The 16903-nt window shown below is 35.9% G+C and overlaps 1 protein-coding gene across 1 annotated transcript in view; it reads right to left on the minus strand.

Moving 5' to 3' along the window:
• TRIP12 (thyroid hormone receptor interactor 12) overlaps positions 1-16903 on the minus strand; it is a 119675-nt gene that overhangs the window by 70790 nt on the left and 31982 nt on the right. Inside the window, exons 3-6 of the mRNA XM_044670824.1 lie at positions 10343-10468; positions 8988-9646; positions 8841-8900; positions 1314-1419 (exon numbers count right to left, since the gene is read on the minus strand). Of these exons, the coding sequence (XP_044526759.1) occupies positions 1314-1419; positions 8841-8900; positions 8988-9646; positions 10343-10468 (951 nt within the window). The remainder of the gene's footprint in view (positions 1-1313; positions 1420-8840; positions 8901-8987; positions 9647-10342; positions 10469-16903) is intronic.

The raw sequence follows: 16903 nt of genomic DNA on the forward strand, positions 1-16903 counted from the left end.
CCCCCCCCCCCCCCGTGCCCCACTGGGAATACTAATCAGCGCTCAAGATGCTAAAAATTTAATTCACTAGGCTGATGTAAGTATACTCAGTCTTCAAAGTAGTTTCCTTTGACTCTTAAAATATTTCATTTAAGACATTCTTTGCAACCTAAATTTAGCAATGATGTGTAGAGCTGACCCTGGTTTTGCAAGGCTATATCAATGGCACATTCACCAGTCCACATCTGCTAGAAAGGCTTCAAATATTGGCCCAGAAGTGAGAACAGCCATGGGTTAGTTTATTTAAGGTGTGAAAGGCTGTCCAGAGACCTGAATGTTTCAGGCACAGCAACTGTTAAAGAACAATTTCTAAAGCACTCAAAAGTTGCCCTTCCTCTTTCCCACCTTACCCTTCCCTCAAAGAAATCATGAATTCTTTAAATGCTGAAATTTCATAAAGACCTTTCATGAAAACAGCTTTATAGTTGCTGTCATAGCAAGAGAGAGGAGAGAGGGGAGAGGGGAAGAGACAGAAATAGAGAATATGAGGCTGTATGATAATTTCCTCATGGGGGAAAGAAATAAGATACTTTAAAATTCTTAAACATAATCAAGGTCTCCTTATCAACATGCAATCAAGTAATTTTTGTCTTTCTTTTTTCCAAGCTATCTTAAAGGAAAAGAACTGGGATAAATTAAACTAAATGGCTAGTTTGGACAATTTAGATAGAGTAAATAAAGCCACAAGTGCCAGGGAAGAGAAAAATAAGGAACAATTATTGGTCATTAATTGAAAGTAATCCCCAATGGGGAAAGCTGGGGTTTAAACCTAAATAAAAACTGTTAAAAAAAAAAGATGTTTCAGACATTTATTTTAAAATGTACTCTGAGAAAAAGACATACTTTACTGTTAGACATTAAAATTTTATTCCTAAAAAGGAAAGAGATACTACTCTGTAGCATCTTTACAGCTTAAGTCTCAATGTTTGGACCACCAGGCTAAACTATAGTGATAAAGAATGTGATATACTCGATGGAGAGAATAGGGAGGAAAAATGAGTAAAAAAATGTGGATGATGAATCAAAAAGTTAAAAATCACAAACTTGAGAAACAGGAATTAATTCAAGGAAAACAATGTCCAGACTGCACTTTGACAGTTAAGTGTTCTGTCTGACTCACTGGTTGAGTGTCCCAGGCATCTGTCTACAACTGTAAGATGCTGATGAGCATTGGGAAAGGGCTTTCTTCCTGGGAGAAACTGACACTAGCTTAAGGGTGTTTTTATGATGAGAGCAAGGAAGGAATCCTCCATGGAACAAATGCTGGTAATTACCTGGTACTAGCACAGGAGCCCGTGGTCTTTTGGCGTGTGCTCCGCCGCAAACTGGGGAGCTCAGCAGGTGGTGACTCACTGCGCTTCTTGGTAGATTTTCTTAAACCTATATATATATATCAAAAAAGCCAGAGAAGATTTAGGAACAAAAATGAGTAAGAATTAAAGTCATAAGTGAGAAGGGAAACTTTGTGACATCACTGTTAAGATGCTGGGTTTAGGATCCTCAGGCATTATCTCCCCTATTTCCAAGCATATTCTGTATTTAGAGCCCATCTACCCTAGAGGATTATTTTTTACAGCTCATTTACAACTCTGTACCAGACCCACAAAGTTCCTAGCCCATCTCAATAAACCTACTAATCCCAGTAAGATGCATTTTAAATACTATCTCTTCTATCACTTCTCCCCATAACTATTCAACAACTCTTTCCTCTACCTAGTGGCCCTGGCATGCAATTAATTATGTTTAGTCTAACACCACATAATGCAAAAACTCCTTCCAATCAGGCTTGGTTTTCTTTATCAAGACTATAATTTCCTGAAGAATATATGAAACACTTGTTTCACATAATTATTTTGTACTCTTCTCCTCACACCTCCAAAACTTCATTTAGCAGAAGTGAGACAAAAAATAAAGTCAAAAAATCCTGATTTGAAATTTTTGTGACTTTATTATGAACTCTATGGAAAGATCTATAGGGATAGAAGGAAAACAGTCCTATACTAAAAACCACGTTAATTGATCAAAACAGAAGTTGGATTTTGAGGCTCTCTTTTTTTATTACCTATAGAAAAAAGTGTTTAGGAAAGAGAAAGGGCAAAAAGATTTTAGATGTGATTTAGCCTATTTAAGAAAAGGGCGAATTTCACTTAATAGTTAATTACTTACATATAAATTGTTACTAATATTAATAAATGAATCACTTGTAATAGTAACCTGCATTAAAGCAGTAATGGCAAGGCCCACTGTTCTATTAATCCAACACATATATTTGGTGTTCACTGAGAAAGGGGTACTGTGCAAGGGAGAGTTGAGGTTCTTCTTAAAAGTAATAAAACCATACTCCAAAATAAACAACCAAAATTTAGGCTACTACTCTTATACACGTATGCCCTTGCTTCTTACAATATGTAGCTTGAATTAGTGACTTGTTTTCCTTTTTTCTCCAAACAAAATTTTTGTAAACATTTAATCATTCTAGCCATGCTATTATGCCTGATCCAGATGAATGAGCACACAAAGGGAAATAGCACAGAGATAAAATTAAACAAAATTTACACAGGGAGACATAAAAGAATAGCTTAAAAATATTTCTCTTTGAACATAAATTCCAATAAAAAACCAATAGCAAATAATCATCTATTGAAAGCACTGTTTATAACAAGTCACTTTAGATGTGAAATTAATTGTCTCTTTCAAATAGACTTCAGGAGATTAATTATTCCATGAGCTCACAAACCTTTGGCTGACATCACAAAACATTTCACTTTTGCCCCCTGGAGGTCCCCTGGCTATTTCAACCTTTTGGTTGGGAACACTGATTGACCAATAAACCATCTTCCATATAACTGGGCTATAAAATTAAGGTATTCAGTATTTTCTGGTTCATTTTGGGGGTGGAGGGGGTGGGATTTTTTAATTGCTTAGAAAATGTCTACCTAAAGATTCTGTGAGGAAAAGAAAAGGGTAATGTGAAATACTTTAGTATTTAGTATTAAGAAAAAGACATTAAGTGCCAGTATATTATCATTAAATCCTCCAAGAAACTGAACTGAAATTTGGCTTTCAGTTATAATAAAGCATATGTGGTAGCCATATTACCAATTTAATACCGATAACTTTATTCAATACTAAGAGATTGCTTACATACATATAATAATTAAGAAAAAGATAAAAGTTCAAAGTTACTTCTATTATAGTGATCTGTATAATACATTATTCAGTATAGTATGAACTACCCCTATAATTCTGATTCAAGTTGATATGTTCCTTCCCATATATTTTTTTACACTTTTGTATATATAGTCATCCCTCAAATGGGATGTTAAACTTGAGATAATAATGTTGAAGGACAACAAAGGAAAGAATAGAAAAGGAAAGATTGATAACTGATGTCATAATCACACTGCATGGCTAAAGTGGACTGGCTGATATATCATTGTTTCTGCCACCCATTCCTCGAAGCTGGACAGTGAGTATTTTAACCTATCCCATTTACTCTCTCAAAAGGGAAATTGTTAAGAGTATGAACAAACGTGCTATATTATATTATATTCTACTGGAGAGAAGCTATCATGATTTACAGTTACTACTGCCAAATTAGATTGACTTATGTTCTCTGATCTAATAGCTAGAACTGAATATACAATAAATAGTCCAAACTGAAAAGAGTAATATTTTGAAATTTTAAAAGTTTAAGCTTTCAACTTAATGACTTAAAAAAAATTTCTTCTCCCACCCTACCTCAAGATCTATGGAGAAAAATGACCATTCAATATGAAATGATCCCTACACCTTTGCCTAGAAGAAAAAATATGGCAAAGATACATGCTCTACTAACCCATTCCTGACCTTAATATTACACATGATTTTATGTAGTTTCTATCAAGTTTAGAAAATTTTATTTCACATATATTCTCAGTCTCCTGACTTTGTGCTCTAACAACCAATTCACAAGAACATTTTATAGCATTACTGCTAGTGATGAACTACAGTGTGATCCTGGCATGGTGCTCTTTGTCATCTATTTATTTAAAGATCATACGCAAAAATATATTTTTAATTTTGGGTTTGGAATGTGTCTTCTCTTTCTAAAAGCCATAGAATAGAGATGTGTACAGTATTCCAGTGAATGAGGCACCATTTATATCATACACGTCACCCTACATGTTAAAGAAAATAGCAGTAGGTCAATTAGTTATTAATTTTCTGTGTACTTCTCAACCCATTTGCAGGTAACTACAACTTGGAAATGTAAACTAGTCCTCAAATTTTAACTTCTAATATACACATTACTGTCACTAACTCTAACTTCATTTTTATATTATGCAAACAAAGATATGCCTACATGCATGAAAATGTAAAGCCTAATCATGAATCTACATCTTCATAAAAAGAAAATTTCAATTATACTCTCAGCAATCAATTGACTTAAATTCCTATTTTATTTGATCTCTCAAAAGTCCCAGAAAATGCCTTATGACCCAAAATAGATTTTCTATCAAGCCTTCCATTTTCACTTGGGAGTGCCGAAAATATTTTCCTCTCTTTAAACCTGAAAAATTGTGTCCTCACCACCAGAATCACAAAAGAAGATCCTCCTACTAAAGACTCAGAGTAAATGAGCTTCCTCAATCACAATCACAAATCATGAAAAAGAAGAGAACCAGCTAAGAGCATATAAGCAACAGGGCAATCTCTCCACTCCCACTAGTGTGGAGAAGAAAATTACATAAACAGGATCCTGGTGGTATCATTACAGATGATCATAACCTTAACTGGTTACAAATGTGCCCAATAAAGTTCAGTTGTTCAAAAAGTTTAGATTAGATTAATCATGTGTGTATATACAAAGCATGTTATTCTCAAAAATTCATAGAGTGCAAGTGTTAATTTTTACTCAAATTCCCAAGATGATTCTGACAAAGAAATTAGGAAGCACAATTTTCTAAACAAAGTCACACAATAAATTTAAAGGTGTTCTAGGTTTAAAAAACCCTTTCATTCTCTCTCTGCACCAAGCTATATTCTACAATCCCTCTAAGACCTTCATGAAAGAAAACTATGTCCAATACAGAGAATAGGCATGGTTTGTTAGTTGGCTGCTTGAATAAAGTGTGCTAATGAGGCAAAGGTCTTAAGACAGAATCCTTAATGTAGTGCAGGTGGCTCTTCTCCCTTTCTTCCTTCCCCTGTGCCAATACTTTGGTCTCCCAGGGCCAGCCATAGCCCTAAATAAAAAGAAAATATGCTTGCTGGTCCCCTTTGGTGCCTCTGGTACCTAGTGTTCTCCGGACCTGGATTGCCTTCTTAATATGTTGTAGGGGACAGCTGGGTGTCTTAATGGATGAAGATTCAGGCCTAGAGGTGGGAGGTGTTGGATTCAAATCTGGCCTCAGACACTTCCTAGCTATGCGGCCCTGGGCAACCCCCCATTCCAATACACATTATTGATTCTAAGATGTAAAGTCAGGGTTTAAAAAAAAAATAAAATAAAGTACTGTTTCCCCAAGTTGAGTTTTATAGCCTCCCTCAATTAAGCCCATACAATCTAATGACTCTCACCCTTCATTTCTAAATGAATTAAGACTTTTTTTGCAGTTTTACAGAAATATTTTAAATACTAATGCAGATTACCTGAACACTAAAAGTCTTAATATACTTTTCTTTAAATGAAGCACAATCTGAATAAGAGATTATCATCTAAAAAATTGCCCATTTATATAGTATTCCTACAGAAATGCAACAATTCTGTTTTCACATAACCAATTAACTATTAAGATGGGGGGGCGGGGGGAAGAAGAGGTGTGATACAAGGCTTCAGTGACAAGGGATAAACTCAAGGGGGAAAACTTGAGTTTTATGATGAAATAAAATCTGAAATTCCTGAAACTTCTGAGGAGAACAAGTCTAAAAACCTGTTTAAAGCCCTCTCAAGAACAATCTGGTTCTGCAACTTAGGTATGTTACTTAGCTCTAATTATTAAGGCCTACAAAAGTAAAATTATCTGTATTTAATAATTCCCATTTACTTGAGATGGATAATAAAAAAGGGTCAGAGCATTTGTTCTATCATCAAAAACTCCTCGCTATGTTAACGACCATGGTATTGCTTTTATCCAATACAGTCACATCAGAACTAGCTATGGCTCCTGACTACAAGACCCATAGAGCCCAGCAAATCCTACTGGCTGGTTCTGGGCATGGTCCTTATCTGCCAAGTCCTCTGTGTAAGAAAGAAGATGCAGAAAATCCCTATATCTTGAATTCCTGAAGAGAATGACACAGTAGAGTTGCTTCATACTTGGACCTTAAAGACGTCCTAAAAGACACAGACTTCTGAGGAAAAAGTATCTGGGTGAGGTGGGAAAGGAAAAGAGGTCTAGTTTTTTTATGTTGTTTTTTGTTTTTGTTTTTGTTTGGGAGGATGGGGGGGCGTTGGGGGTGATGGTGTTAAACTCTTACCTTTTGTCCTCTATTTCGAAAAAACAATCAGCTCCAAGGCAGAAGAGCAGTAAAGGCTAGGAAATTTGGGGTTAAATGACTTGCCAGGAGTCAGAGCAGGGAAGTGTCTGAGGCCTAATTTGAACTCCTGACTCCAGACCTGGCTCTCTTCTCTATCCCGAGCCTCAAAACCTCTACCTGCCTCGAAGAGGTCTAGTTCAATTGTCATGGGGCTAAAAGATACATCTGATCCAATATCTATGAAGACCCTAAATACTTCTGCACTAGCAAGTGAACAGAGATTTGCTTTATGAGAAAGAGAGCAAGGTTGATAATTAAAATAAATGCTCACTGCCATGATAATATGTCCAAGAGAAACAGGTCCTTGGCCATTTAAAAAGAATATTATAGGGGCAGCTGGGTAGCTCAGTGGATTGAGAGTCAGGCCTAGAGATGGGAGGGTCCTGGGTTCAAATCTGGCTTCAGACACTTCCCAGCTGTGTGACCCTGGGCAAGTCACTTGACCCCCATTGCCCACTCTTACCACTCTTCCACCAAGGAGCCAATACGCAGAAGTTAAGGGTTTAAAAAAAAAAAAAAAAGATTATACATTATTACTAGGGTATTTTCTTTTTTTAAACATACAGACGCCCCAGGAAGCTTAACCTTACACCATCAACTAACATTACTTAGTTACAGTGCCTTAAGAAAAATACTTGAAAATATTAAGTTCTTCAATCTAATAATATCCTTCATTTGCTTCACATAAAACTATGTGAAGCAAATGTACTAATATACTGCCAGGATCTGAGAGTCTTCATGCAGGTGCCTTCTTCCCCAGAGGTAGAGCTGAATACCTCTCTCCTCTTTAGTAGAAGGTTTTCATAAATTATGGTGGCCAAAAACATTCCCTCTCTGAAGGCTCACCTCTTGGAGGATGAAACTCTCTAAACTTAGCTATGTTGGCCCTTTAAGAAAAGAGATCTAAGTCCTTAGCTGGACCTGCACTTGAAGCCTTTCCAGTTTGGTAGATCTTGCCAAAACCTGTGTTCCACTGACACAGCCTTCAAAAACCTAGAGTCTCCTCTGTAACATAGTGAGGTGAAGGACACGAAATAACTTTATATTTAACCTTCCTCTACTAATTTAATGTCCAACTACATGCTGCAGTATTAAACAAAAGAAAAAAGAAAACAAAAATTAGTTACTCCAACCACCAGCAATTACCAACAGATCTAGGCAACCTTCCTACCAAAAAGAATAACCTCTGTCCCCATTACATAGCAAGAAAAACTACCACAGAGAAATTTCCAAGTAGCTTTTTCCTCTTTAAATGCTAAAGGAAAGACAAGTATTCTTGTCCTGCATACCTCATACCATCATAAAACCTTCAGTTTAAAGATAAAACTTACTTCCTACTTATAATAAAGTGAAAACAGAACAATTTTATTTTTTAAGTGGCCTTTATGGAAGTTCAACCATCTTCAAAGAGAGGCAGAGTGATTAGAGGGCAAGAAAGGTGACACTGAGAAGTGCTTCTAATATACTGACTTACAGCTCCTTATCACTTCCCCAAAAAGGGTACAAAGAAAATAGGGAAGTCCATAATAGCAAAAAAAAAAAAAAAAAAGTTAATGAATCACTTCTACCTCTCCCTCGCTCCAATTCACCTCAAAGTTCTAAAGTTGAAGTACCTTTAAAAAAAAGCCAAACTTATGACACTGTTCTTCCAATTAATTATAATCCTGTTTTGTTATTCTCACTGGCCAAAGATAAATTGTTTATAAATTTAAAGTCCATCTCCCTGGGTTTGCTCTAAACTCAGGTTCCTCTGAAGAAAACAATGATTTTACATACAGCTATGCAAATCCATAAATCAGGCCAAGGATCTTCAAATGCCACTAACTAGATAAAATATTATTTGGGGGTTAGGGAAAAGCTAGAATTTCTGACACCAGTCAATAGGAAAAAAGCATATTAAAAAAATATAATATGCATTGGGAGAGTTGAGGGGAGAACTGATTGTATTGTTCTTTAAAGCTTTTGGAATAGACATAGGTAGAAGAAATGGAAGAAAATCAAGAATATGACATTATAAACTGAACCAATGCCTTAGTCTGTTAAGAATTAAATAATAGTCATTCAATATGTTACATAACTTGTAATATTTTTTGGTGAGAACTTATGAAGTAAATTAGCATATTAAGGTAGTAGGGAATAGATATACATTTATTAAATATTTTTAAAAATCTAGAGTTACCACTTCTAAATGAAAAAATCTACAACTGCAATAGACTGTGAAAGATCCCACTTTTTTAATTCCTACAAAATATAAATAAAAACCAAGTTTCTCAACTTACTTGCTAATTTAGCCTGTAATCCTGAAGGTCCAGGTTTTGATGTCTCTGACTTAGAAGACCCTGGTAGAGACAGTTTTGTTTTAGGCAGGCTAACTTTAGGGCTAAAACGAGCAGCCCAATCGAACTTAGAAGAGCCGCCTGTTTTACTCTGCTCCTTTTCTCGGCTACTTCTTCGGGGACTGGGACTAGATGCTGACCGGGAACGCCTGGCCTTGTTTTGGTCTTTTCCTTGTTTCACTCTGGCCCCCTGCGGTACAGTGGAGGACGCAGAGGCGACTGCAGAAGACGAGGAGGATGTTGAGGCAGAAGAAGAGGAATCAGTGATGGTGCTACACCCAGCTTTGGCTGAGGTGGCCGATTTTGAAGCCAGCTTGGTGGGTTTTGCTGATCGCTCTTCAGCACCAGTTGATTCAGACACTGAACCACTCTTTATACAAGAAGAACTTTCTGTCCTTTTCCTTTTCTGACTTCGTGAACTGCCGGTAGCTCCACCCTTTCTGGTGTGCGCCTTGCTTGTTGATGGCAATGGTGCAGATTTCAGCTGCTGCTCTTGGTCTAAATGCCTCTTCTTTGATTTAGAATGGGGTCTGTTGGTTTCTGAGGGAGGTTCAGTATGTTGAAGGGCTTTGGGTTTCTTAGCAGAGCTCGGAGAATTTGTCCTGTTGTAATCTGGACTGGCACTGCGTTTCACTCCTCGAGAACTGTCTTTCTTAGGCACCTGCCCCGTTTTTTGCTTTTCTGAAGTATTGGCTCTGTCTGGATCTTCTGGTTGTGGAACTATGACAGCAGATGATGAACTGCAGCTTCTAGGAAAAGAGAAGATAACAAAGTTACTGTGTGTCTCCTATGGATTCACAGAATATCTAAGAGCCCTGAAAATTAAAAGCTTCTGAAGAACCCACTTTCCAAAAAGGTCTATATAGAATAAAGTAAATCAATATTGAACTCAAATAAAATCGAGTATCTGCTTTGCACACGGTTGTATTTTCATGCCCAAGCTGAATGGTCAAATTTAGTTATATATAGGAAAGAAGGCAATCTTTTCAGCTTAATTAATTAACATTAATACTGAGAATATTAACAAAAAGTAAAGGATTCTCTAAGATTTTTTAACTACTAATCGTTGCTTTCTAAATTTACCTCAGCTACCAATTCAAACTTAAATTGGGTGGGTGGGGGAGTGGGTGGGGGGAAAGAGAATAGAATCATAAGCACAGTTGTTTCAAACACACCTGAAATAAATAGCAAGTTTATGGTGTTTAGCTACATCAGTTTGGTAAGCAAAGAGAACATCAAAGAATTTTACAGTTCTGTTGATTGTCCAAGACCCAATTGAATATCAATGAAGAGTTGAAAATCTTCAATTCTAAAAGTTACACTTTTCCAAGGATAGCAAAACATTTAGCATAACTTTAAAGTAACCTGATCACCTTAAACAATATGCAATTCTCAAGAGCAAATAAATTATGCCTTGGAAAAAGAAAAGCAATGTGAAGATTTACCTTTTAGAAATGTGTCCCCTTGACTGTTCAGAAGTAGTATTAGACTGCACTTTGGGTGCCTTAGAAATAGATTTTCTACTCTCAGGAGGGCTATATGCCTTATGTTTTGCCTGCCCTAAATGTGACCTGTCAGCAGAAAACCAAAACAGAAAGCTATCAGGAAAATGAGATGCAAATACAATCCCCCTTGGTAAAGTATTTTTTTAAAACATCAAATAGAAACAAAGGTCTACAAAATTCTTTATTTTGGTTTTGCCTTTCTGTTAAACACATTACCAAAAACGATTAAGTTGTGAACTCTACAAAATAATTTTAGAACAGTAAAATTGCATCTTACAACTAAACAATCACAATCACTTAGAAGCAGTTAAGTATTCTTTTTACTTAGAAGTTTCTTCTAAAATTCAATTCCATACAGCGCTATGGAGGCTGCTTAAAAACCATTATGATTTTCACATCATATTAAGTATAAATATATCAATTTTTATGAATACAGTGTTTTTCTTTCACGAACTTTGTACTCAAAGACAAAACCATGAGAGTTTTATAGAAGATACTAGCTGTGAAGTTTTTAAATTATTTTTTAGATGTTTCTCTACTGCTCATGAACACAGAGGCAGAAGAACTACAATTCCAAACTGACATCTTAAACAAACTCTTGTTGGGTATAATGTAGATCCTGAAGGATTAACTGCCCCAAAATCCTATGAACCACCCCCAAAATACTATGAAAGTAGTATACATTGAGAAAATCAAAAATTTTCTTCCAAAGAAGGGGGGGTTGGGGGTGGGGAACCCTCCTGATGCCAAAAATCAGAGAAGAGTTTGGAGAACAATGAGAAATATATTATCATGAAATGGGTCCAGAACATTCAGGCAGAAAAATTATATTGTAAATTAAGTATCTGTGAATGGCATTTGTCCTAGGGATTAAGGCCAGAGGGCGCAAATTATCACCTAGCTGTATTTTGCACTGAGCAACTGATACTCAGTGAAATCATTAAATTTGTTTTAGAATTCAGATGACAGACTTATGAAGAAGCTATTTTGCCCCATAAAAATGAGACCATGTATACCCACACATGTGCGCACATTTCTCTAGAAATGATTAGTTAGTGGTTTAGCTCCAAGACTTCTTAATAAAGAATAAAATTTTTTCCCACTCTTTCCAATTTTTAAAGTTTTTCCGATGAAATCTGAAGAGATCCTCAAAAATAGCCATGAAAACAATTTTAATCTCACAAAGCATACATCCTTCATTGATTGTTTTTAAACATCTCCCTCTTTGGCTAGAAATAGCATTGCTTTTTGGAATTTTAATATTTTATAAGTTAAAAATTTGTAAATTATAGTTTACTTAAAAATATAAAAGTGCTGTTCATTTTAATACACAAAGCAAATGAGTTTAAACTTCCACCAACTCACTAGGAATTAATTCCTAATATACTCAAGAAGATATGACAGTCTACAGGTAATCCTAACATTAAATGTAAAGTAATTTTTTTCAATTAAATAACAGAACTCTTTGATAAAAAATTGCGGGGGGGAGGGGGGGGAAGATTAGTCTGGGATTGCCAAACTAATTAAATTCATATTAGCTAAATTTTAAAAGAATTTTAAATCACATAGAATGGAAATTTTCTTTAAAAAAAATATATTTTAGGGGGCAGCTGGGGGCTCAGATGATGAAATCAGAAGATGAGAGGTCCTAGGTTCAAATCTGACACTTCCTGTGGGATCCTGGGCAAGTCACTTAACCCCCATAGCCTAGCCCATACCAGTCTTGTGCCTTAGAAGCAATAAATAGGGGGGCAATTGGGTGGCTCAGTGGATTGAGAGCCAGGCACAGAGACTCAGACACTTACCAGCTGTGTGACCCTGGGCAAGTCACTTGACCCCACTGCCTAGACCTTACCATTCTTCTGCCCTTAGAACCAATACATAGTATTGATTCTAAGATGGAAGGAAAGGGTTTTTTAAAAAGCAAGAAGGTAAAGGTTTATTTTTTTAAAAAAATTTTTTATGCTAAACCCAGTAAAAACACTAAAAATAAACTCAAAAATAGGAATATGTATATAATCCAAACTGACCATTTGGTCATCTTAATTTTTAACCAGCCTCCAATTACAGTAATAACTCCTATCCACCCATCCCTACTCTATTTACCTGCTAGTTTCCCATTACTTGATGTTAGTTTCTATATTACTTCTTTCTAGGTATCCCTCTAACCATTCACTAAAAACCAATCTTCTTGTGTTGGGGGGGAAAGGGGAGCAGCTTATCCCATGTTAACTGGGATATGAACAATAATTGAGATGGTTATTTTGATTTTTTTTCCCTTTTTGTATGGTTACCAGAGGGAATTACTGAATTCATCTATCCTGTCCTTCTTTGCAATTATTTAGCACAACCATGGAAAAAAGTCTGGCAAAATATTGGCTGTGTCATTTCCAGTGTCTAAGACAAAAGTAGAAGAACTAGGTATTTTGGAAGAAGAAAGGGAGACAACACTGATGTTATCTGACAGAATGGTATGTTCCCGAACTGTAAAACACAAGATTTCTGTTACTTGGGACAACTGTAACCACTGACAAAGATCAAATTTTAAATGAATTTATTTCTATGACATAACTTGAATGGTTAAAAATATAGATTATAGATCTTCTGTTTATGCAGCAAAGACCTGTAGAGTATTTTACATTTTAGGTCGAAAACCTCATTTTATGGACTGCTTATCATTTCATCAAAAATTGCCATTAATATTCACAGTTTTAAAGTTTAAAACAAACCTAACATGATAGCATTAATGCTAGAATTTCAATTTTGCCATTAAGACCATCACTAGGGCTACTGAGCAGATTTCAGTACAGGGTAAATGAATGCCTCAAGACTCCATGAATGCCTTGGACCCCAGAGACAAAGAGATTTTATTAAGAAGAGAAGTTTCATCCTATGTTATGCTAGTCTCACAGCACAGAATGCAAAGATATCTTTGCTATGCAAGAAGTAGAGCCAATAAATGCTTTCTGAAAAATTTTCTTAAGTACATGAATCCAACATATTTCTTCTGTTGTACTTTAAAACCATAAATAATCTAGTATGAACCCTTTTGCAGATCAGAAAATGGAGAAATCTCTCAAATCAGAGAAACCAAGTCTTACCTTTTATTTTTTAAAATTCCCCTATAAGTAGTGGAGTCAAGTGTATTGAACATTTTTGATTCTACGTCCATATTCCAGGCAGAATTCTTGCACTCACATTTGTCAGTAAAGACCACAAAAGCTCAGGAAAGGCGGCAACAAACAGTCCTCATCTTACAATGGTAATATGTAACAAACACACTTGTTTTGCAGAAGAGAGTTAAGATTCTGGGGGATGAATTTAAAATCAAATTTAAGAATCCATTTATTCCACCCCAAAACGTGCCTGAACCCTACTAATAATGCAGACTGGAAATATGTGTTTTGATACCAATATGTATGTAGACAACTAGGTAGCACAAATTATTACCATACAAAATGTGAATGCTGTCAATGTATTTCAGCATCTCCCTTATAGAAATACTGATACATATTGGCATCAACCTTCACATTTTGAAAATAAGTCATGCCCCACCAAGGAAAAGCACATACCTGGCTGGCATCACACTTCCAACCCCCATTTAGGACATGTAAGCTTACCTCTATCCCTCACTCAATTCCTTCCTCCACTCAGTCCTTCCTTGAGACTAGGCTGAAAACAGGTAGAAGAGAGTAGGGGAAGGGAGCAGAAAAACTATGAAGGGGTTAGTTAGAAGCTGCGGGGACAAAACCAGTAATTGCACGAACTTAATGATTTCTGTTAAATGGGTGTAAGAAAGAAATAAGACGCTCAAGAAAAGAAAACAAGATGGGAAGTAACAAAAAAACATTAAAAAGTGCCAATCCACTTAGATATTATACACAGGTTTTTCTCCCTCAGTCCAAAAGGGAAAAGATTACACCTTGACATTTTTTTTAAGCTACTAAAAAAACAAGGGAACAGTTTGATGAAATCAATGCAAGACAAATATTTAACTGCTATGGCAAATATATTGTATATAATCCTATGAAAATTGTTGTTTGTTTCTTAACTATGTTACATTCATTTTTAAGTCTGTATTTGAGTTGTTTGTAATAAAAATGGCCATATCCATAAACATATATAAAACAAAAAATGTCTGTAATGCATTAGTTACTCTACTTTTATTCTAACTTCATTTTAATAGGATGATGCATTAGCATTCACTGCATTATTAAGCCCAAGCAAAAGCTAATAAGACTTACAACTCATGAAAACTGTGTAAAATATATAGTACTTAAGTTTAATGGGGGACAATTGGCCTGCATATCAAGGAAGTTTGATTTTGGGCTATGTCACTGATCTGCCATGAACAGTAAAGCAAGCTGATTTAAGTTACTTCAATTTGTTTTCTCATCTAGGTATGTAAATACTGTTGGAACCACTTTTAATGATGTCCAAAGCTGGCCTCAGAGGATGCAGACCAGAGAAGAGGAATACAATTCCCATTTCTTTATTTATTCAGTCTTCTGTATCCTTTATAGATGAAAATTCGTTATATTGAAATATGGCCTTCAATTCATATTAAGTGAATGTTTGTATATATTTTTCGCTTTAGTGGCCATTAAAATTCTTTAGAAGAGATAATCAAACAAAATCAAATGGATCCCTTCATTTAAATGACAGAAGAATCTCAGAGTCTAAAATAGAAAGTAGAGGGGTATAAAGAAAAGAAGAGAGCTATAAGAGAGGTGGCAACATGACATTTATTTATTAAAAAAACCGAAACATGATTATTTAGCTGAGAAAAGAATACCAGGAAGCAGAGATGAGGAAGAAGAGTGTTTCAAGCATGGAGGACAGCCAGTAAATTGAGAACCTGGGTGACTAGGAATTCATTTGTACCATTGGGTGTAATGTCACCTTCACAGCAAGTAATATCACACAAGTATAACATGGATGAAGAGCCAGCAGAGGAGAAAGATAGGGAGTGGTCAGACAGATAGGAGAAGAAGCAGAAGAGAGAAGCATCATGAAAACCAGAGTATCAGGGGAAAGGGTGTTACAGAAAAGTAAAGAAGAATGAGGATTGAGCTTGAAAGGGCCATTATTCTAAGGGGGGTTGGGGGGGGAGAGGGAAAGAACATGAAACTAGGGGAAAATATTCAAAATAAAAAACGTTTTTAAAAAGGGCCAACATTCTTGGAAAGAGATCACTAGTAACTTTGTAAAGACTAATTCATTAGGGTGAACAATGAAGACAGAAGTAAGACTGCAAAGAATTAATAAGAAAGTGACAGTGGAAGCAAATACACAAGTTGTAGAGGGTCTTTTCTCCAGGAGTTTAGCCTCAAAAGGGAGGAAACAGAAGATAAGAGCTAGCAGGGAAAGATAGCAAGATTTTTTGAGGATGGGAATACATCTATAAGTAATAAGGAAGCAGTAAATGATAACAATTATGTGCCAGGTTCTAGGCTAAGCATTTTTAAAATTATTATTTATTTGATCCTCACAACAATTCTGGGAGGTAGGTGCTATTATTATTATCCTCATTTTATAGAAGAAGGAACTGATTCAAAATGAGGGTAAAATAACTTTCCTGGGGTTACACAAGAGCTAATAAGTGTTACAGCTGCATTTGAACAAGTATTCCTGAATCCAGGTCCAGCACTCTACCCTTTATGCTACTTCACTCCTCCAGAGATGGAAGATTAGAGAGTAGAGGTAACAGAGAGGGCAATCTGTGATATAATGGGATCATTTATGCAGAGATGGGATTTGCCTTGGTATAGGAAAATCGGGTAAGGAAGAAATAAGTGGTAGAAAGCATTTGAGTGATGTGAGATGAGAAAGAGAGAGAAGAAGCAGCTCTCTGCAAATAGCCCCAGTTCTTTAAGTTAAATAAGAAGAAAGGTTCTCAGCTGAGATTATGAGCCATGAAAATTTTCAAGCATGATTTTTTTTTTAGGAGAATTGTTTTGATGAGTAGGATAGTGAATCAATTTAGGGAGGTGTAAAAGGACTGTCTTACTATTATGAGAGCCCAATTAAGAACATAAAACAAATATGTAGTATACTCAAATGGCACAATTTCATAATTTTCAGGACTTGATTAGGTACGAACACAGAATATGACAGGAAAAATCCAAGGCAGAGTTTTGTGGCAGGGCAAAGTGTTCAACAGACACAAAGGAACTAGAGAAAAGAAACAATGTAGAGCTGAACTGATTCACAAGGGGTAAAGGGAAATATGGGAAGAGAATACAGCTAGCATAGGGGCAAAGTCCTGGGAAAGAATTGAGGTAACAAGATATTGCAGGTTGTGACTGAAGACAAAGAACAAATTTTAGGGTTGTAAGACAGAAGGAAAAGATGAATAACAGTAGATGGCCACATAAAAGAACTTCAGAGTTAATGAATATTGGATGTGGAACCCTTCAGGGTGATAGTAAGATCAAATATGTCATCATTATTGTGCAGTGTGGTGTGGCAGAGTAGGTCCTGAGGAGAACTGAGTAAGCT

This window comes from Gracilinanus agilis, chromosome 3 (genome assembly GCF_016433145.1).
Source record: "Gracilinanus agilis isolate LMUSP501 chromosome 3, AgileGrace, whole genome shotgun sequence".
In the NCBI taxonomy this organism is placed as follows: domain Eukaryota; kingdom Metazoa; phylum Chordata; class Mammalia; order Didelphimorphia; family Didelphidae; genus Gracilinanus; species Gracilinanus agilis.